The 22,459-nt window shown below is 37.9% G+C and overlaps 1 protein-coding gene across 1 annotated transcript in view; it reads right to left on the bottom strand.

Moving 5' to 3' along the window:
* Window positions 1–22,459, bottom strand: part of LOC127653150 (potassium channel subfamily T member 2-like) — a 146,752-nt gene that overhangs the window by 82,279 nt on the left and 42,014 nt on the right. The window contains exons 2-5 of the mRNA XM_052139702.1: window positions 6,941–7,020; window positions 4,439–4,538; window positions 1,991–1,996; window positions 892–921 (exon numbers count right to left, since the gene is read on the bottom strand). Of these exons, the coding sequence (XP_051995662.1) occupies window positions 892–921; window positions 1,991–1,996; window positions 4,439–4,538; window positions 6,941–7,020 (216 nt within the window). The remainder of the gene's footprint in view (window positions 1–891; window positions 922–1,990; window positions 1,997–4,438; window positions 4,539–6,940; window positions 7,021–22,459) is intronic.

The following is a 22,459-nucleotide window of genomic DNA, read 5'->3' on the forward strand; positions in this document are numbered from 1 at the left end:
TGGAAAACAAAATACAAACTTTACACAATACCTATGCACATAATCCCAAAAAACAGATACTAAAGGACCTGAATAAAACAAAGGATGAATATGAAGGAGTTATTCATACAAATATAGAATTCCCAAAACAAAGTTTAAGATACACACACTTTGAACACAACGACAAATCAGGAAAATACCTTGTCAACCTACTTAAACACAAAAGAGAAATAAACACTTATAACTACAATTAAGAACTCATAGGGAAAGATACTCTATACTTCACAAGATATAAATGACACCTTTCACATATTCTATAAAAATTATACATTAATAATAAAAAATAAAAAAACACAGTAATGTAGTTCTACCCAATTTAAATGCAGCCCAAATAGAAATCACTAATATAAATTTCAGAGAATGAATACAGAAAGGCACTTTATTCAATATCAAATAATACACCTCCAGGTTTAGATGGTTATCCACCATATCACCATTATTCTTGAAAAAGAAATGAAAAGCACCTCCTCTATTTGATGTCATATGAATACATCACTAATTTCTATACTGCTTAAATCTAACAAAGACCCAACATTATGCACCAGATATCGCCCATTATCTCTTATCAACAAAGATCTGAAAATAAATAAAGTTAACTGGCAATTCCTTTTTACAACCCTTGAAAAATGTGGTTTCGGGGAGTCTGTTATTCACTGAATCAGAACTTTATTCAATACACCAATGGCATCAGTAATCACAAATGGCATCATATCATCATCATTCCAACTACAGCGAGGGACCAGACAAGGATGTCCACTATCCCCATTACTCTTTGCAGTATTTATAGAACCGCTAGCCACTGCAATAAGACAAAATTATAATATCTCTGGAATTTCATCATACAGCACCAACCATAAAATATCTTTATATGCTGACATATTACTCTTTTTACAAAACCCCAAGACCTCACTTACAGTAATAACTAGACTATTTCAAAAACTGGACCAAATTGATAATCTAACCACTGAATTTGAAACCGCAGGACAATACAGGACACCATTTACCATAAAGGATATGACATACTTAGGAATACACATATCCCCCAGTCTTTCCGACCTATTTAATCTCAACTTTATTCCACTATTAAAATCAATAGAGGATGATTTGCTGGATGAACACACCACTTTCCAGTATAGGCTGTATCACAGCAGTTAAAATGTGTATACTACCCAGAATAAGCTATTTATTTACCATGACTGCAGTACAGCCAACTAAGAAATGGTTTAGCTCATTAAATAGTATAATAAGCACATTTTACTGGAAAAAAATAATAAACAAATAAGCCTACAAACACTTCAAAAGAACAAGGATCAAGGTGGTTTTTCAGCATAAAATTTTAAGCACTACTATTTAGCATCTCATTTACAATATCTTTGCAAATGGATTAAATGTGAACATTTCCATAACCCATGGCTACAGTTAGAACAGGCAGAATATAAAGAAATCCCCATATCTGACCTTCCTTCTTTACCTTTAGCAATCAAACAACATTTTGTTTGGTGGTACATTAATACATTAACAGCTCATGCTCTCACACCACACATCAACTCACCTATATTTTATCATCAACAAACCATCAATTACTAATCCCAGATGGAAAGAAAAAGGTATCACAAACTTGCACCATCTCTTTACTGATAACAACTTCATTACATCTGCAGAACTAGCACAGAAATATGATTTAGCAAAGAGCAATACTTCTATAATTTTCAAATTAAAAATGCTATTAAATTGCAGACAGAGCAATAGAACAACCACCACTTATATAAAACATTAAAAAAATTATAATTCAGGAAAGTTACTCGCAAAGTTATACATTTTAATATCATCAATAGACTCTACAAATGCAATACCAGCAAAACAATGGGAGAAAGACCTTAACATCTTCACAGATAATGAATTCTGGAAAATAGTCTGCAGAAATACATTCAACATAAGTACAAATGCAAACATACAACTAATCCAGTATATACAACAAATCCAGTATAAAATCTTGCACAGAACACATATTACACAACATAAAATGTTTAAAATGGGACTAGCAACTTCAGACAGATGCACCAACTACACACCTTCATGCACTCTGGTCATGCCATCTGTTGATCAATTCTGAAAAGACATTACCATAAGCTATCAAAAAATACAAAATCAGTGTGCTCCCATCTTTATGCCTCTTAAGTGATATTTCTCAAATTACTCACTTTTCTTTGCATGATACATTGACTGCATTTATACAATAGTCTATGTCGGGGTTAGCTAGCTAGCCAGCTTTGTCAATAGCTGTTAGCTAAATTTGGTGGATGATGACAGTAGCTGTTTATAAAGTAGACTGTACATTATAAATATGTTGACACAATTCAGTAATGATATGACTCAGAGTTTGTGTAGGAGGCGGATGTTTGCTGGATTCTATCTCTATGATAATGTTACCTAGTGTTGCAGTTTGTGGTCGCTGTTGAATAGTGGAAGAGAAGCTACTACTGTCCCGCATAAATGTCACATCCTTTGGATTTTCCCGGCAAAAGCGACCCGCTCACTTTGCATGAAAATCTGTCAACGGGCTTTAATAGGCAACCTAGGAAGTCCGGGAAGGGTTCATTTTTGAAGTTGCATTACAAGCCGTTAAAAAATATCGCAACTTTAATATTAATGCTTCTTCTATACATGTTAAAATTTGCATCTTTTTGTTGTTGTTTCTCATCATCTTGTTTTTTCCCCCTTAATTTTTTTTCTCTCTCTCTAAAGATGTACATTTTATTACTATTATTATTAATATTAACTACTACTACTAAATATCTCCCCTTTTTATTTCTGCACACAATACATTCCAACTTATTGCACTCTAACTCTTATACTGTATATTCTATCAAAATATACAATTTGCGACCCTTATTATTATTGTTGTTATTGCTTTTATCTTCTGTCTTCCTTCTTCCCCCACCTATTGTTTCTGCCTTTGTCTTCCCTGTGTAGGGTGGGCACTCACGTCCTCTTCTATGGTCAGCTTTCTTATTCAAGCCATCTACTGTCATGGTGGAGCAACATTTTAAAGAGAATCTTGCTGAACATGTCATTTAAACTGTAAACATGTTTATAACTAGCCACCTTAATAATAAGACATCCAGTTTAGTGGGCTCATTGATGAAAAAGGAGTGGTGTTGGCGTGGTGGGATAAAGCACATAACTGTTAATCAGAAGGTCGCTGGTTCGATCCCCACAGCCACCACCATTGTGTCCTTAAGCAAGGCACTTAACTCCAGGTTGCTCCGGGGGGATTGTCCCTGTAATAAGTGTACTGTAAGTCGCTTTGGATAAAAAGCGTCTGCCAAATATATAAATGTAAATGTAAAAAGTGCTCAACTTTGTGTGTGACAGGACAACAAAGCCCTAACTCTAAACTTACCACTAACTATATTGAACCTGTAAGGCTGATCACAAAGAAGGGCATCTATATCAGGGTCTAATGACAGACATTTGAAGGTAACTCTATCATCCCTTCAGTACTGAGATTGTTATCAAAGTAATGCAAAAATGCTTGATAACAATGCGCAAATGCACATTGGTGTTGGCCATGCAATTGCGTCGGCACTTGCATACCTCTGCAAGTCCATTTTTCTCACTTGGAAAGAGAATAAGTATTGATTTAGTTCTGGTTTCCCATAATAAAACAGGCATTTGTCTGTCTATTCCTCCAACTGGCCCTTGGCCAGACCACCATCTCCTCCATTTCTCATAAGTCAAGTGTCTGGATACTTACCAGTCAAAATGGCTTCTGTTGTGAGTAGAGGCATTCTGTCTGAGGCAGCCAGGACTGCATGGGAAAAAAGCACACAAGCTTACAGAAGGAGTTGTAAATGCTTGCCTTTCATGCATGGAATAAACAAGGGCACTTCAATCTTCTTCAGATTGTTCCTCAAGTATCTTGCATTCTCATCCATCCACCCATACTCTCTCTTCAACACCATATGAATGTTTTCTGAACTGACACATTTTTTTTTAAATGTCGTTTCCTGTCATTCACTTGCTTCTCCCTCAAGTGTGAACTCACTATTCTGCTCAAGCACTTCTGCCTTCTGGTTGTCATCAAAATAAGCTTTTACTTTTTTATTTACATGCACAAATGCAACAGACTCTGACCTGACTAGCTCTCATTCTTTCTATACCCATCTCTCTCTTTCTCACTTCTTATTCTAATAATTCATGCTCTCTCAATATTCTCTAGTGCCATTCCAAAACCTAGAGTTGCTGTGACGTCTAGTTTCTGGACACATTTTAAAGAGTGCAGCACCAATACGACATGAAGTAATTAATTTTCAATGAGAGTTTGTGATTTCTGGTGACATGAATGTCACTCCTTAATAATTTCTTCTTCATTTTTCTCCATTTCCATTTGTCTCACCAGAATCTCTCCTCTCGCGGGTCATCTAGGAGAACTCGTACAATGTAGAGCAGGCAGCTGAGAACCTTCAGGAAGAAGTTGAACAGTCGAACTCTCAAACCTGCAGACGAGAGTGGTAACATTTCACACATCAGCATTCAAAAGAGCTTCACAAACTACAGACACATGAAGCCGAGTACTCATGGACAGGACAACACAGCTCGAGGATAGCACATCCAACCAGACCAGAAACAAATACAAAACCAATTACTAGCACCAGCTCCACAAAGCCACTTTAGGCTCACAGCACTCCACATGAAAGCAAAAACAAACTACCACCTCACAGGACAAGAATAGCCACAATAGAGCACAACAGTTGGGCTCCAGAAATAAAAATCCCATTCATTTTCTCCATACAGTAATGTATGTTTAATGGTAACATATAAACCTTTCAACAGAGACCTAATATGTATAAATTTATATATATATAATATATATATATATATATATATATATATTTGTTTACTCACCCCTGTGTTGTTATAACCCCATATTACTTTCTTTGTCTTAACACAAAGGGAGAAATTGTGAAAACATTTTGTGTGCAGTGATCTCTCAAGCTTCAAAAGAACACAAAAGTATAATTCAGAAGTCTAATAAATATTGTATGTGTCTTGTTCTGAAGGAATACGATAAGGTTTGGTGAGAAACGAAATTAAATCTAATGAATTATTAAGCAAAACTCTTGACCGACCGTTTATCTCCTGTGCGCGTTCTTGAGTCTGCACGTGCTTTACAGTTTCTTTGCATTAGAGCAACAGTTACGCTTCCACTCTTGAGGTGTTGTGTTCAAGTGAAAACTAGTGTTGTTTCACTTCAACAGGACCACCAGCAATATTAACAACAGAAAACACAACATAGATGCACACAAACCAAAAAATAGATGCATTTCTATATCCAGCCTTATTTGTTTGAACCGTATCCTCAATCAAACAGAGAGATGGAGGAAGCTGAAGGTAGCTACACATACACACCCAAACGCTACAGTCAGAAAGAGAGTACAGGAGGTACCACAGTTCTTTGGAGGTTTCGCTAACCGAAAGTAAAGTGGAAGAACTGGAGAGAAAGGTTGGAAGGAGTCTGTCACCTCTATTCTGAACAGATGTGTGTGTGTGTGTGTGTGTGTGTGTGTGTGTGTATGCTCATGCGTGCATGCATGTGACTACAAATACACTTGGTAGGTGTACAATCTCAGCCAAAATCAAGTAGTTTTCACTGGAAAATAAGATGCTGGCTTCAATAAAATATTATCAAAATTATTTTGGAATCATTCTGTTCCAGTTCACAGCGGACAGAGTTACTCGCCGCAATGCCAAACGTAGAAACCAAACAATTGACAGAATGTCCCATTGCAGCTGCTTAGGACAAAAACTCATAGAAATTAACAGAAATTATAACTTTTATTGCATGTCGTTTGGCATCTGGATAGGACACGGTGTGAAGTTAGCTTCCTTCAGCCCCATCTCTTGATGGAGGATCTTATTTAAAAAAAAATAAGGCTGGGCATAGAAATGCATTTAATTTTCAAATACTCTTCAGACAATATTTTGTAAGTTATGCTGTCTGGTTTGTGTGCAGCTTTGTTGTGTTATTGGTTGTTAATATAGCCGGTGGTCCCGTTGAAGCTGAAACAGAACCAGTTTCCGCTTGAACGTCCCACTTTGCCAGCGGCAGCATAACTACTCTTGGTTGCATGCAAAGAGCTCTAAAGCTCATGCAGACTAATGAACAGGAGGATGCTAGAAATTGGGATAAACTGTTATTTGCAGTTCAAGAGGTCCCACAAGCCTCCATAGGGTTTTCCCCATTCAAGCTGCTGTATGGGCGTAATAGAAGAGTCACATAGCAATTGGGCCAGCCCGGTGGTTCTGGTACCTAAGAGCAATGGGACGGTCCTGTTCTGTACAGACTATTGAAAAGTGAATGCAGTGTCCAAATTTTATGCGGGCCGGATGTTGCCCCAGCCTGAGTTGGGCGGTGGGGGTATGTGGTGATGGGGGCGTGGTCTTGTGTCTGTTTGCGGGAGAGAGGGAGTGGTGTGGCTCGTCAAGCTGGTTGACATGATTTCTAAAAGCTGTTTCTCATTACAGTGATAGAAGAGACTCCTTAAAACAGCTATACACTCCAGAGAAAGGAGAGAGAGAGATGCACAAGGATGCGTTGCATGTGTGTACTTATGTTTATGTTTGTTTAATGTTGAGTTTCTGATTAAACTTTATGTTGACTGTTCACCCGGTTCCCGCCTCCTCCTTGCCCGTCCTTCTACTGTTACATTGGGATTCATCTTGGCTGGTTTGGTTCATTGCTTAGAACAGTTTATTTCTAGAATTTTTTTAAAATCTCGATAGAGAAAATGAATGGGAAAATTAGTTCTGAAACACCGGCCAAATACATAAATTCACTGGCATTCACTGTTGCACTCTATTAGAGCCACTCCTGAGCCTGGGATATAAAAGAACTCACTGGATCTTTGGTTTTTGATGAAGAACAGCTTGAGACGCTCCTTGAAAGTGTTTTCATTCACATAGAACTCAACCTGCACTCTAAAAGGAATCATGATGTTTGGAAGGAAATAAGCATGAGATGGAGAGGAATGGTGGGAAAGATATGTATGAGAGAGGAGGCAAGAGAGTTAGTCTTATTGCCATTGCGGTAATATAAAAAGCAATAAATTGACAAGTAGAAGTAGAGCGGTGTTGCCATATTAAAGTCTAATGGCTTTGGGAGGAAATTATGTTGCCTCCTCTGGGCCAGCAGTTGATCTCGCTATCTGTGCTGACTTAATCCAGAATTATAAATGACTTCCAGAGGTTTGGCACAACAGAAGAAGCCATATCGCAAGTGATTTTTAATTTTACACCACACTCAGCTAAAAAACATGGAGTTTTTTGTATTTTGGTCCATGTTTTTTAGCCTTCAAGTGATCTACATGTTGGTGTAATCCTAAAAGTTGACAAAATTGTACAGCACTTCTTTTCTGGGAAAACTAATTAAGAAAAGACAAATCAAATGCACTCACGGATATGGTATAAAGTTAAATAGACTCTCTTAAAAATTGAAGCTTTGTCGGGATCGATTGATGACTCGTCTTGCACTACACACATTTTTGTCCAATCAAATGTTCTCTAAAATGAGAATGTCCCTCTCCCAATACCACCTGCAAGCGACAAGCAAATAGCAAATCATGTTTCATGGCTGTGATGTAACTAATCCCTGTTGGCTATTTAAAACACAGATGAGCCCTTCAATTTATCAACGGTCTGTTTAAATAGGAAATATGTTAACACAGGGCAGAAAACTCTGCTCGTCAAGCCTTTTAACCCAAATTTACCCTATGTAATTTTTAAAACATGTTCCACGATTTATTGTGAACAATTTATCATGCATAGTATTCCATTGGGGAAAAAAAATGATCTTAAGATTTTTGTATCAAAAAAATAAAAACTTGCTCCTACTCAAAGCGACTTTATTATTCAGTTGACATGACATCATCAAGTTCTTTCACTTTTCAACCCCTCTCGTCCAACCGTAAGTTTTTTTGGTTAGTTTTTTTGCTATGCTTTTCATTGTTGTTATAGTTGCTTTGAACAAAAATATTTTGTCAGGTAAACACTGTGCTTTATGTGGTAACATCTCATTTAAACTCCTGAGACCCCCGCATGACTGCTGTGTACATTTTCAGTTTCCATTTTGGATTTGTAATTGGTAGCACCTAAAAAACAAGCAAAAAAACAACGAAATATCTAGAGCAAATAATTTTTCTAAAAATTGTCCACATGTGTGGACAGTGAGACTATGTTTTGAAATTTTAAATAACACAAGCTATAGAAAGTGACATTTTTTTCATCAAATGTTTATTATGTTTCCAGGAGTCTTGGTTATTCATGCTTTTGAGATGTTACAGACATTACAGCTGATTTTCTATAAAGCTGAATAAATTATTCAGATTCAAAGTAATGTCCAGCATCGTCCAATCAATGCCAACCATGTTAAAATAAAATGTTGCATTATAAAATTCTGAATCTATGTACTGATAATCATTGTCCCATGTCTGCCAAACATGTTGAGTGGTCCAAACATCATCTGCAGCCTGAAACTTAACTTTTGGTCGAATTTTAGGATTGAATGCACTTAGCTGCATAGAGAGGATGCTCCCTTGCTCCCTATTTAGTGAATGACTTAACCTCCAGTGTTCTGTCTGCCTTCACTGGTCTCAGAACAGTTTGAAATGCACCTAATTTTAATCTTAACTCCATTTAAAGCCTCTGAAAGCAACATTTTTCAACTTTTGGATGAACCCATTTATTCTCAATGTGAAAATACAGAGTAAAAACTGTATATAGAAATATATAAACTAATGTTAATGAATAGAATCTTATTGCACTGTGATAACAAAATAAAATAACAAAATATAGTATAGTAAAATGAAGCGAAATGACCCACAGATGTGTTTGAGTTGAAAGATATTCAAAATAACTTTTGATACTTTTGAGGAAATGCGGTACGAGTTTCCACGTATTTGGACATCATGTTTATTAGAGTGCTGATACCTCAAGTTTAAAAGATCCAATATGACTGGATCAACCTTACTATATTAGGTTACACCAACAAAAGTAAAATTTAAGGTTTAGATCAAGTAGAAAAAGACCCTTAAGGTAAACATTGCAGGTTTTACAGTGTGCATGGCTACTACTGTAAATGCACATCCTGTTCATTTGAAAGCACTGAGGGACAAATCAAGATTATTGGCTGTAATAACAAGCCACATACCACAAATACTGTAAATCCACATTAAGCTGTAAATAACACTATAAATGTCTTTATAAAATGTCACACACACCCAAACACAAACATGAACACATGTACAGTATAATCAGTGTACACGTTCACAATCCCCTTCGCTCTGTTGTAATCAGTTTTCCTCCGATCCAACTACCCAGGGACTCATAAAAAGACATTAGCCAGAAACCAGATCTGTGAAAGCCAGACCACTCCAGTCTTTTAAAGATTTCCTCTCAGGTCTCTGGAGTCAACCTCATTTCCACAGTGCTCTGCGTAACTGGACGGAAAGACATATAGTATCCGGTGAGTCATGTTATAACAATGGAAATAAAAGAGATGAGGAGTGAACACATGTATGGTGTTTATGACTCCAGCACTCTCTCACACACAGGTTGGGGAAAAGCCATAATCTGAACTCACGGTGTGGAAGGTAGGGCTGCACGATAGACCCTTTTCAAAGACTGTGATGATGCATTTCTGCATTTTCCTTAATTTAGCAGGGTAAATCTAACTTTAAACATTTATGTTCAAGTTTACAATACTTAATTTACATTTATTTAAGTAGAGTTTGTGTTATATTACTCTAGCATGAAGGAAAAAAAAGAAAAAAACCTAGTCAAGACTGCTGAGATGGGGTTTCAAATACAGCTGTTGAGGGAGTGACAGTAAATTTTGCATTGTTTTCAGATTTTTTTAACTGCCGTAATGCATCTCTCTCTATTTTTTCCTCTTTTAGAAAGTTTTGGAAATGTAATAGTGGTAGTAATTGTAATAGTATTGCTTTGGTCTCCCATGTACCTCTTTAGAAATGTTCCTAGTTTAGTCTAGTTTACTTTACCAAATAGGAACATAAATCTTAAGTAATTTAATATCTCCAATTCTAATTTGGATTCCTCTTAATGATTCCGGTTCCTTAAAGGTGCACTCAGTAATTATTTGAAAATGCCATCTTGGACTTAAACTGACACCTAACGGCTTGGATGCAGCATTACTCAAACGCAATAGTTTTTAGTTATCGATGCCATTGTAGAAATTCGCAATTAACTGTGAACTAGAATTAATTTAATCCCTGTGTAGAGTATGAACGGAAAATCATGAACTCATTAATTCTGAATGCAATGCACACATTGCCCACACCCTGTGAATCCCCATCTAAATCATGAGGTAGTGCCAGCAAGTCCGGGAGTTAGAATGCTTCTTGACGTTTTTACAACCCAAAGAGCCTCTCCAGAGACACTCGTGATATCGCCATCTACACACTGAAAATCTATACACTCATACCATTTAAAACCAAGAAATTGCTAGTTAAGATTGTTTATTTGTGTAGTTAAACTCTGAGGGCTTATATAAAGGGTCTAAGAATATATATTCACTTTTAAGTGTACCAAATACAAGTTTCTTGGTATCAAATTAAACCTTACGACTCGCCCTAGCTGAATATTTATATAAGGTTACATTAAAATGTATTCTGCTATGTTTTACCATCTTTTGAGTGATTCAAACCATATCCGGACCCTGTCATAAATTAGGCAAATGACTAGCCTTGACAAGACAAAGGGAACTATCTCGCGCCAAAACTGAGGAGCCTCATTGGGTCATTCCTCCCAAAGGAGGCGTGACCTTCCTACCTTAAAAGTCAGGATCTGGTGTGGAATCACTCTCTCTTTGTCCTCTCTTGTTCTCTTGTCCTCTTGCTTTCTTACTTTCTCTTCTGAACCTCTTCAAGTTTTCTTCAACTTCTCTTCAAACTCTCGTCAGACATGTCTTTTGTTTTATTTGGCGTTTATCTCAGTCTTTTTCTTATCTTCGGACAAAGCTCAACACTCTACGTTTTTGGAGCAGTCCGATATCCTCCGGGTGAAAGGACTCGCTCTCAGTTTCAACCATTACTCCTAAGATGCTTTGAACTTCCCGCGAGCGATCCACGCTCGAGAAGCACCAACAGAAATCCTCCATCTCACGGACGCAACCAGGACATTCACGCACACACGCAGTCTTGTTCAGCGACACAAAGGTCCATTTTGCAAGTATTATTCCATCTAAATTCAAATGCGTTAAAGTGTGTAATTCCTTTGCTGGCTCTTAAGGTTTAACTGTTGTAACAAGTTTGCTATCAGTAATCGCTTTATTTTCCTTACTGTTTTACTTTGTTTGTTCTATGTTAAATGTTTGTTGTTAAATGTGTTCTATGTTTGTTTACGTGTAGTGATATATCCTAGTTCCTTGTATTAAACCCAATTATATGCTTGATTGTCTGTGTTTGTTGGTCATAAAACAAAGCCTCTTTAATGTGCGATCTAAAGCTACGAGCTGATATTATCAAAGTAAGTTAACATGCTTTGATTAAGTAAGCTTATACTAAGAATAAACCTTCTGGAGAATTGATAAAGAAGTATCGAGCAAAGTGGTTTGCTGGACGAACTGGTTGGTTGCGGTATGGGTTAATTCCATTAAGGTGTTCTGAAAATTAATACAGCCTGTCTGCATGATGTATATTCCTAATTAATTATAATTCGTTGTGTTTAATTATCTATATATATCTGAAGCAGACTTTTGGGCTATATAACCCCTGTTTTGGGGCAATTTAGAATGTATTGGTATCTGGTTCAAACCGTATGATTAATCATTGATTACAATCATTAATATTAATTGTACATTCCCCAAACCTGAACCAAGAAACCCTACACCTGAGTGGAAGTTTTCAATAAGGACATTTTCTGAGATTAAGCGAGTAGTATTCGGCTGGTCGTGTGTTTCTAACATGGCAGCCCCCATGTGTGGACCCTCTCCATGTAGAATAAAACAGCTTTTATAAGATTACTGATACCACTGGAATCTACATGTCCGTGCTTATGATTTTATACATATGTTTCAAAATGAAAATACATTTATTAATATATAAATTAATCGCGTTTGCATAATCTGTGACGACAACGATTCAGGGGTTGCATTTTTCCCTCTAACGTTAAATTTGTACTCCACTGATGGTTAGGTTTATGTTTGGGGGTTTGGGTTGGGGGGTTCAGTTAATAAAATACGCATTCCTCTTCACTGTTTTACAGACAGTGCAGTAGGGCTGGGCGATACAGTTATTTATATTTCAATTAATATTATTATTATTATTATAATCATTTATCATTTATAATTGATCTTGATTTGTATTGGCAATTTTCCACCTGTTATTGTAGACAGATAATTTCATGATGGCAAATGGGGCCAGTGGTGGATGTTGGAGACTCTTTTTTTGTGACCATTTCATTATTTTAATTGCATTTTCGTTTAGTTTGAAATACAATTTCAATTTAGCAATACCTTTGGTTCAAGTTTTTGGTGTTTCGACTTGTGGAAGGGAAGTGTTTGTAAAAATATTCACAGATCTCTCTGCAGTGGGGGCAGGGGGGTTAAACATGTAATCAGATATCACAATATTGTTTTATAAAAAAACAAACTGAAATTTGTGCTGTAGATGCAAAAGAACCGGCTCATTTGAGTCATTCGTTTAGTAATCAGACTACACTGAAGGGCACAAGACACAAGGGCAGCTCCAATTACCATCTCACAAGATCAAGAATTGCTGACAGGAAGAAACGATGCCAACCTTTTCATAGATAATTTTGAGGAAGTCAGCAACATCACTGTGCCTAAGGAAAGAAGGGCACAGGTACAGGAGGAGAGAAGAACCTGCAATGAGCATCAGCCAGAGGAATACATGAACAAGCCGTTCAACCTTCAGGAACTAGCAGATGCCATGAAAGCATTGCATGAACGGAAATCTCCAGGGCCAGACAAAATCACCAATGAGATGCTTCTACATCTAGGCAAAAGGGCAAAAACAGTTACTGAAAATCTTCAAAAACAGCTGGAAGACTGGCCATGTCCCACTAATCTGGCGAGAAGCTGATATGGTCCCGAGCCACAAGAAGGGCAAAGACAGAGTGAAGGTGAACAGCTACAGACCCATTAGTCTCACCAGCTGCAAGCTGATAGAACGGCTGATCAACAACAGACTCACTTGTCTTCTGGAGAACAATTGCATAATTTCTCCAGAGCAGGCTGGCTTCAGGCAACATCGTTTCGACTGTGGACCAGATAGCGTACATCGCCCAGAAGATCGAAGATGGCTTCCAGGACAAGAAATACACCCTGACGATCTGGATTGACACGGAGAAGGCCTTTGACAAGGTCTGGAAGGAAGGGCTGAAGCTGAAGCTCCAGAAGTGTGGTGTGGCTGGCTGTATGTTCCAGTGGTTCTGCCAGTACTTGAACAGCAGAAAAGCAAGAGTCCATGTAAACAGGCAGTACAGCCGAAAGAAGACACTGAAAGAAGGAGTCCGGCAAGGCGGAATCCTCAGTCCCACACTATTCCTAGTCTTCATCAATGACATGATCAAGGACCTTCCTCGAAAAGTCCATGGGACCATCTATTCGGACGATCTTGCACTCTGGTGCACAGAAGAGCATATCAAAACAGCAAAGTACAGAATGTAAGAGGCACATCTTGAGGACTGGACAAAGAAGTGGCTCGTCACATCAATTACAGAAAGACCACCTACATGATCTTTAGTCTCTCCCCGAAAGAACTGAAGGCTAAACTCAAGCTCTGTGGACAGACACTGCAGGCTGACAATAGCCCCACATACCTTGGTGTGACCTTCGACAGGTGACTCACCTGGAAACAGCAGACAGAGAAGGTCGTGCCATGTGTTTCATGCTGTGGATTGAAAATAATCTGCTCATTTGAGTCATTCGTTTAGTAATCGGACTACACTGGTCACGCTGTGTTTTGTGCTATAGATGCAAAATAACCTGCTCATTTCAGTCATTCATTCAGTAATCAGACTTCACTAGTCACACTGTGTGTTTCATGCTGTGGATTAAAAAGAACCTGCTCGTTTGAGTTCTTCATTCAGTAATCGGTCTACACTGGTCACGTTGTGTTTCATGCTGTTGATTCAAAAGAAACGGCTCATTTGAGTCATTCATTTAGTAATCAGACTACACTGTTCATGTTGTTTTTGATGCTGTAGATTCAAAAGAACCTGCTTATTTGAATCATTCATTCAGTAATCGGACTATACTGGTCAAGCTTTGTGTTTCGTCCTGTAGATTCAAAAGAACCAGCTCATTTGAGTCATTCATTCGATAATCAGACTACATTGTCTTGCTGTGTGTTTTGCTCTGCAGATGGAGTTTTGGTGTCGCTGAATAGCAATGCAGGAAACATGACAATAGTATTTTATCACTATGTTTCATCCACAAAGGCAGAAGAATTCTCATTCATGAACCATTAATAAAACACAAATCATTCAGTTTTGTAGGTATTGTAAAAAAAAAAAAAAAAATCCCAAAATGGTTCCCGGTTCTCAGCTCCATATACAGAAATGTGACAAAAATCATTACTGTGGATGATTTTATTGATGTTTACATTATATTTAAATTACCTTAACAATATGGCAATTGCATGCCATATTGTGTAGGCTACACATTCAAAACAAGCTGAGAAGATGTGTTCCTGAATTACTTTATTGCTCTTATCAGTAAATGAAGACAGTGCCTAAACAGTCAACTTCACATTTGGTATCTTAGCAGCATAAAAACCATAACATTTTGAATAAATTATATACAGAATAGCAATGGACATATAATGCTCAATCACTCCAATATATATATATATATATATATATAAATGCAACAGGAGTAGAGCTACTGTAATATGAATACTTTGAGTGAGACTTTTCACATGTGGCAGCTGTTATTGTATAGTTAATTATTTATTCAATTAATGGTGCAGCCCTACAGGAGGGAGTCCCAGACCCCACGTGGTGGTCAACCCTAACACATCCTCTCCACTCTACCCTCACAGCGAGAAGCCCGCCAGACCATGCTGTGGGTTGCTATGGTGACAGAGAGCACCTCCGGCGTTCCTAACACACTCACACATCTAGCATCTTAATCAAAGTTTTGTGGGTGTGTGGGACTCGATTCAATTTCAGCACCTTGAAAATGATTACTGGCCTGTGCACACACTCTTACCTACAGTTGAAGTCAGAAGTTTACATACACCTTAGCCAAATACATCTAAACTCAGTTTTTCACAATTTGTGACATTTAATTGTAAAACATATTCCCTGTCTTACGTCAGCTTGGATCACTACTTTATTTTAAGAATGTGAAATTTCAGAATAATAGAAGAGAGAATTATTTATTTCAGCTTGTATTTCTTTAACATTCATAACATTCTCAGTGGGTCAGAAGTTTACATACACTTTGTTAGTATTTGGTAGCATTGTCTTTAAATTGTTTAACTTGGGTCAAATGTTTTGGGAAGCCTTCCACAAGCTTCTCACAATAAGTTGCTGGAATTTTGGCCCATTCCTACAGACAGAACTGGTGTAACTGAGTCAGGTTTGTAGGCCTCCTTGCTCGCACTTACTTTTTCAGTTCTGCGCACAAATTTCGGATTGAGGTCAGGGTCTTGTGATGGGCACTCCAATACCTTGACTTTGTTGTTCTTAAACCATTTTGCCACAAATTGTGGGGGCATGCTTGGGGTCATTGTCTATTTGGAAGACCCATTTGCGACCAAGTTTTAACTTCCTGGCTGATGTCTTGAGATGTTGCTTCAATATATACACATAATTTACCTTCCTTGTGAAGCCATCTATTTTGTGAAGTGCACCAGACCCTCCTGCAGCAAAGCACCACCACAATATGATGCTGCATGGATTGATTTGCACTTTTCGTACCAAATTACATTCATCACCTAGAGACAGAATGTGTCTCCTTCCTGAGCGATATTATTGCTTTGTGGTCCCATGGTGTTTATAATTGCATACTATTGTTTGTACAGATGAACGTGGTACCTTCAGACATTTGGAAATTGCTCCCAATGATGAACCAGACTTGTGGAGGTCCAGATTTGTTGCTGATTTATTTAGATTTTCTCATAATGTCAAGAAAAGAGGCACTGAGATTGAATGTAGGCCTTAAAATACACCCACAGGTACACCTCCAATTCAGTACACCTCCTATCAGAAGCTAATTGGATAATTTTCTAAAGGCTTGACATCATTTTCTGCTGCTTAAAGGCAGTTAACTTAGGGAATGTAAACTTCTGACCCACTGGAACTGTGATAGTCAATTAAAAGTGAAACAATCTGTCTGTAAACAATTGTTGGAAGAAATACTCATGTCACACACATCTACATGTCAAGTAGATGTCTTAAACGACTTGCCAAAACTATAGTTTGCTAATATTAAATCTATGGAGTGGTTTAAAAATTAGTTTTAATGACTTCAACCTCAAAGTGTATGTAATCTTCTATCTTCAACTGTAAATGCAAAGATTGCACCTCTTGAAATACAAATACAAAATTAAAGGCAGTACAACAAAACTACAATGAATTAAAATACTTCACAAATCATCGTACTTTAAATCACCAATCATGTCATTATTCTTTTTGCATTACGATAATGAGAATTGTCTTGGAAAATATAGTTAATTGAAATAAAATTACAGTTACACTATAAAAAATCTGTATACTCCTAAAATAGGCTCAATTTTATTTAAGAAAATATTATTTCTTAATTTATTTATTTTAATTTTGGACTAAAAAAGACCAACAGGAATGGTGAGAGTCACCCAACTATATCTTTTTCTATTCACTGGTCTTCAACTGCATATTCTGGTGATTATCTTAATGTATTCACAACTAATTAGCCATTGAGTGTAATTGGACTTGATCAGAGTCCAGAGAAAGCAGAGCATCCACTGAACAAGGCTTTTAATGAAACAGTGATCCAGTGTCTGCAAGGGGACAAGAGGTACAGTGATTCATTAAGTACAGATCAAAACAAGTAGATTATATTGGCAGTCCTCTCATTAAAGGTAAAGTGTCAGGAAAAGAACAGGATATAGTTCTTCTGTGACCACAATGCAACATGTATGTACCAATGGCAGCTGAACATTACTCACATTCAATAGAAAACAATTTAGACTTCATTGTGACAATTCCATTTTTCACCAAAGCTATTAACACTAAATCTGATGCTGACTTTTCAACATTTACATTTATGAAATTTGTTTTCATTAATTTGACAGAAATTTGGATTACTGAATGAATTGTTCAACTTCCAAACAATAACAGTAAGAATTCGAACAAGCCTCCTAAACTAGTGGTCAGCCGGTATAAATATGGGAAATCAGCAAGGTAGTTCTGAATGATTATCCACTTAAAGTCGGACCATACGTGCAGCATTCCGGACAAACGGCATTATGTGAAGAATGTTCATGCCCCGAAAATATTTTGCGCTGTGCCTTTGTCACATCCCTTTTTGATTTCCGGATAGCGAGATATTATATTCGCAAAAAAGAAAATGAAAGAACGCTGTTTTGTTGTTGTGTGGTTAGCTTTAGTGTTTTGTTACTACTCAAATGTTCCCAAAAATCAGCCACTCTTCGCCTTTCACGTGAAAGAAAAAATTTAGGAGCACAGTGAAAGTTTAATACAGAGTTTATTAACAAACAATTTATTACATACATATTTATACTGTGTGTATGAGTGTGTGCGCGTGTACTAAGGGACACGCATCTGTGGAACAGCACATACCACCCAAATCACACATTGAACCCATGCCTACTAAAATCAAAGGATATCAGTTGTCCAGCTGCTTTTGTATGTTGACCGTCTGGCATACTTAGAGGTCAGCCAGCGATCTCTCATTATGTCAGCAATCTGACCGATCATCTCCGCACATTGTCGTATGTGGGATTAATTTAAACTCCGTTTTTGTGGTGGAGTCTCAAAGCGGCCTAAATTTGACAAAAGGTTCTTCTTCTTTCACAATGAAGTATGCGATGTTTATCTTTATTTTCAGCTGCTTCCTCTTCTCCTCCTCAGACTGCAGCACTTGCCTTCTCAAGGCTACTGACACCGAGCTTGATGGTTTCTCCGGTCTCATCCAGAACACTGGATATGCCGCCATGAGATGTTATGATTCGCTATACTATCTCTTTTCAGATTAGCAATGGGCATTCCGGCTCTTTTCGTAATTGGTGTTAAAAAAATTCTACTAAAATTATTAAATGTAATTACACTCTACCTTAACCACAATGTATTTAAAAATGCATTGATTTATGAAAAATAATGCCATTAAACATTTGCATTTAAAGTATAACTTATTGTATATAAACAAAGTGCATATAAATCTAACCATTCAAAACAAATACAGTCTGAACAGCATAATAGACAGTGCCACCGCTGGCCAAATTGATGCCCTACGCATGATATGAGCGTGAAGCGATCGTTTGTGTTCCGCAACCGTTTTGGGTAACAAAATAACGTATAGCGAGCGAGTAAGGGCAGCCAGTGGACTTTCTGGTGCCATCCTAGGGTAAGATGGTGCGCCCCTAGGGAATTGATGCCCTACGCAAACTGCGTAGTATGCATGTTGGTAGCGGCGGTACTGATAATAGAATAATGCACCATATCAAAGAAAAATAAATAATTTGCAAAACTGCAGCATCCCACAAATCGAAATAAATGTAAAAAATAAGGATGTTATTTCACATGTGCATTTAAAGTATAACTTTTCAATGTATATAAACAAAGTGCATATAAATGTAACAATTCAAATACAATCTGAACAACATAAGTTGGCTCCGCCCTCCCTCACGCATCTTTGGTTCATTGGTTGACACTGCGTGTGTGATTGACAGGAACAACAGGTGAGGCTTTTATTCTGAGCGGACAGTCAGAACTAATGTGTGCGCTTGAGCATTGAGGCCTATATTATTTCATTTGTTTTTTCGTTATATTTAAATCTTTTGATTATTCGTATCTTAATTTGTTTTTAAATATTTGTATAAATATCTGATGTGCGAGCCGGCTAACAATGTTCACCTACAAGAGCCGACTCGTTCGCAAACGACCATCACTATTTCAGATGCGGGTTTCCTGACACGAAGGACGAGATGCCCACCTGTTTCTGCCCTCTATAATATTTGCAGAACATGACGTTGTTTTCGAACTCTAGCCATGGGAACATTTTGAGACAATTTGCATTGAATCTATATGTTCTCCCTCCACCGGCTACAGTGGACATTGAAGTGACAGCTGGGGTCATGGTAGCTTCGCTAACATTGTTTTCAGCATCCCTAACGTTAGCCGTCTCAGGTAAACCTTGTGAAGAGAATTCATTAGTTGAACCTTGCGAAACCCCCTCGCCAAATCCCTCTTTCTCCTCATCTCTTTTTCGCTTAAAATAAAATGCACTACTTTTTTTCCATTGTTCACTTTTCTCTCTCTGACTGGACCGCGTCATCCCAGAAAACTCTACTGTGGTTGGCACAAGCCGCTTGTGGAATGTGGGTCTTGTAATTTTTTTTAAATTATCTTAAAAAGGGGGGAGGGGGTTACGTTTGTAATCTTTATTCGCACACTATGCTCGTAAATAATTTTTCCAGTTCGCACATATCTATTTTTAGGGGCAAATGCGAGTGAAATACTCGCACTGTAGAGCCCTGCAGGGGGTGGAGTAATAATGGATATCATATCATAATAGCTTATTTACACGTACTCCAAAAAGCTGTTTAATTCATGAAAGCTGCTTAAGAAACTAAAGCTGCATGCACTATGTAAATGTAACAGATACATTGTGCTGCAATAGTGTGGTTTCCCTTTACGTCAGACTCCGGGGTTCCCCCGATGCACTCGAGCACATGCGCACTCTCCAACAAAAGAATCGCTTTAATGTGTGTTAAATCGCTTTCTCTTAACAGCCTTTAATAATGTTTACATGATGTTTTAAGAATGCCGCTTTCTGCAAAACCCTGGAATAAGCCGTTTTCTTAAGTGCATGTAAACATTGTCAAAGTCTTGACAGAATGAAAGAAATACATGGAATAGAATATATAGAAGCCTCTGTGAAGTCAAATGATGTCCACACTGCAAACTAACAAGGAACTACAGTAGTAGTTCAGTAGTAGTAAGAGCTGTAGTCAGGTTTCGGGAAACACAACATTTTTGAACTACAGGTGAAACTCGAAATATTAGAATATCGTGCAAAAGTTCATTAATTTCAGTAATTCAACTTAAAAGGTGAAACTAATATATTATATAGACTCATTACAAGCAAAGTAAGATATTTCAAGCCTTTATTTGATATAATTTTTATGATTATGGCTTACAGCTTATGACAACCCCAAATTCAGAATCTCAGAAAATTAGAATATTACATGAAATCAATAAAAAAAAAGGATTTTAAATACAGAAATGTCGGCCCTCTGAAAAGTATAATCATGCATATGTACTCAGTACTTGGTTTGGGCCCCTTTTGCATTAATTACTGCCTCAATGCGGCGTCGCATGGATGCTATCAGCCTGTGGCACTGCTGAGGTGTTATGGAAGACCAAGATGCTTCAATACCGGCCTTCAGCTCTTCTGCATTGTTTGGTCTCATGTCTCTCATCTTTCTCTTGGCAATGCCCCATAGATTCTCCATGGGGTTCAGGTCAGGCGAGTTTGCTGGCCAATCAAGCACAGTAATACCATGGTCATTGAACCAGGTTTTGGTACTTTTGGCAGTGTGGGCAGGTGCCAAGTCCTGCTGGAAAATGAAGTCAGCATCTTCATAAAGCTTGTCTGCTGAAGGAAGCATGAAGTGCTCTAAAATGTCCCGGTAGACGGCTGCGTTGACTCTGGACTTAATAAAGCACAGTGGACCAACACCAGCCGATGACATGGCTCCCCAAACAACACAGACTGTGGAAACTTCACACTGGACTTCAAGCATCTTGGATTGTGTGCCTCTCCATTCTTCCTCCAGACTCTGGGACCTTGGTTTCCAAATGAGATGCAAAATTTGCTCTCATCAGAAAAGAGGACTTTGGACCACTGATCAACAGACCAGTTCTTTTTTTCTTTAGCCCAGGTAAGACGCTTCTGACGTTGTTTGTTGTTCAGGAGCGGCTTGACAAGAAGAATACAACATTTGAAGCCCATGTCCAGGACCCGTCTGTGTGTGGTGGCTCTTGATGCAGTAACTCCAGCCTCAGTCCACTCCTTGTGAAGCTCCCCCACACATTTGAATGGCCTTTTCCTGACAATCCTCTCCAGGCTACGGTCATCCCTGCTGCTTGTGCACCTTTTTCTTCCACACTTTTCCCTTCCACTTAACTTTCTATTAATGTGCTTTGATACAGCACTTTGAGAACATCCAACTTCTTCTGCAATTACCTTTTGAGGCTTTCCCTCCTTGTGGAGTGTGTCAATGATGGTTTTCTGCACAACTGTCAGGTCAGCAGTCTTCCCCATGATTGTGAATTCAACTGAACCAGACTGAGAGACCATTTAAAGGCTCAGGAACCCTTTGCAGGTGTTTAGCTGATTAGAGTGTGACACTTTGAGCCTACAATACTGAACCTTTTCACCATATTCTAATTTTCTGAGATTCTGAATTTGGGGTTTTCATAAGCTGTAAGCCATAATCATAAAAATTATATCAAATAAAGGCTTGAAATATCTTACTTTGCTTGTAATGAGTCTATATAATATATTAGTTTCACCATTTAAGTTGAATTACTGAAATTAATGAACTTTTGCACGATATTCTAATTTTTCGAGTTTCACCTGTATTATGGTAAGGATGGAACTTGCGACCATAGTGGGCTGACAATGGTTTTGGGAATTGACTACTGAAAGTTGAAATTGGCTTATTGTTTCTAGCTACCATTACCATGTAATTTTGTCGGATCTGAAAGCACCATTCCAAGCTCTGAGCGGTTCCCAAAGCTTATACATTCAGCCAGGGACTGGAATGTGTTGTGGACGCCTTGGTGATCACAAAATCATCCACCCATATGTTTGTGTAGACAGTGGCAGATGATGCACTTAGGCCCTGATGACTGTTCTATTTTTTGCTGATAATCATGTGATGATTCAGGATGTGCAGTTATCATTCAATCTAACACTTTGTCATACAAACACAATGTGATAAGATTCCAGTGACAAGCAATTTGTCTCTTCACACTGAATGGGAAACTAAAGTTGTGAGGAGCAGGATTTTGGAAAGCCTAAAAAACATGACTGTGCTGACACTTTTGCAAAATTATGTTATGTGGTTCATTACACGTATCGCAGCAGATCCAAGGTGAAATGTTCACTAGGTGCTCCCAAACAGATGGGGATTTTAAGGTTAAT

Source organism: Xyrauchen texanus, chromosome 12 (genome assembly GCF_025860055.1).
Source record: "Xyrauchen texanus isolate HMW12.3.18 chromosome 12, RBS_HiC_50CHRs, whole genome shotgun sequence".
In the NCBI taxonomy this organism is placed as follows: Eukaryota; Metazoa; Chordata; class Actinopteri; order Cypriniformes; family Catostomidae; genus Xyrauchen; species Xyrauchen texanus.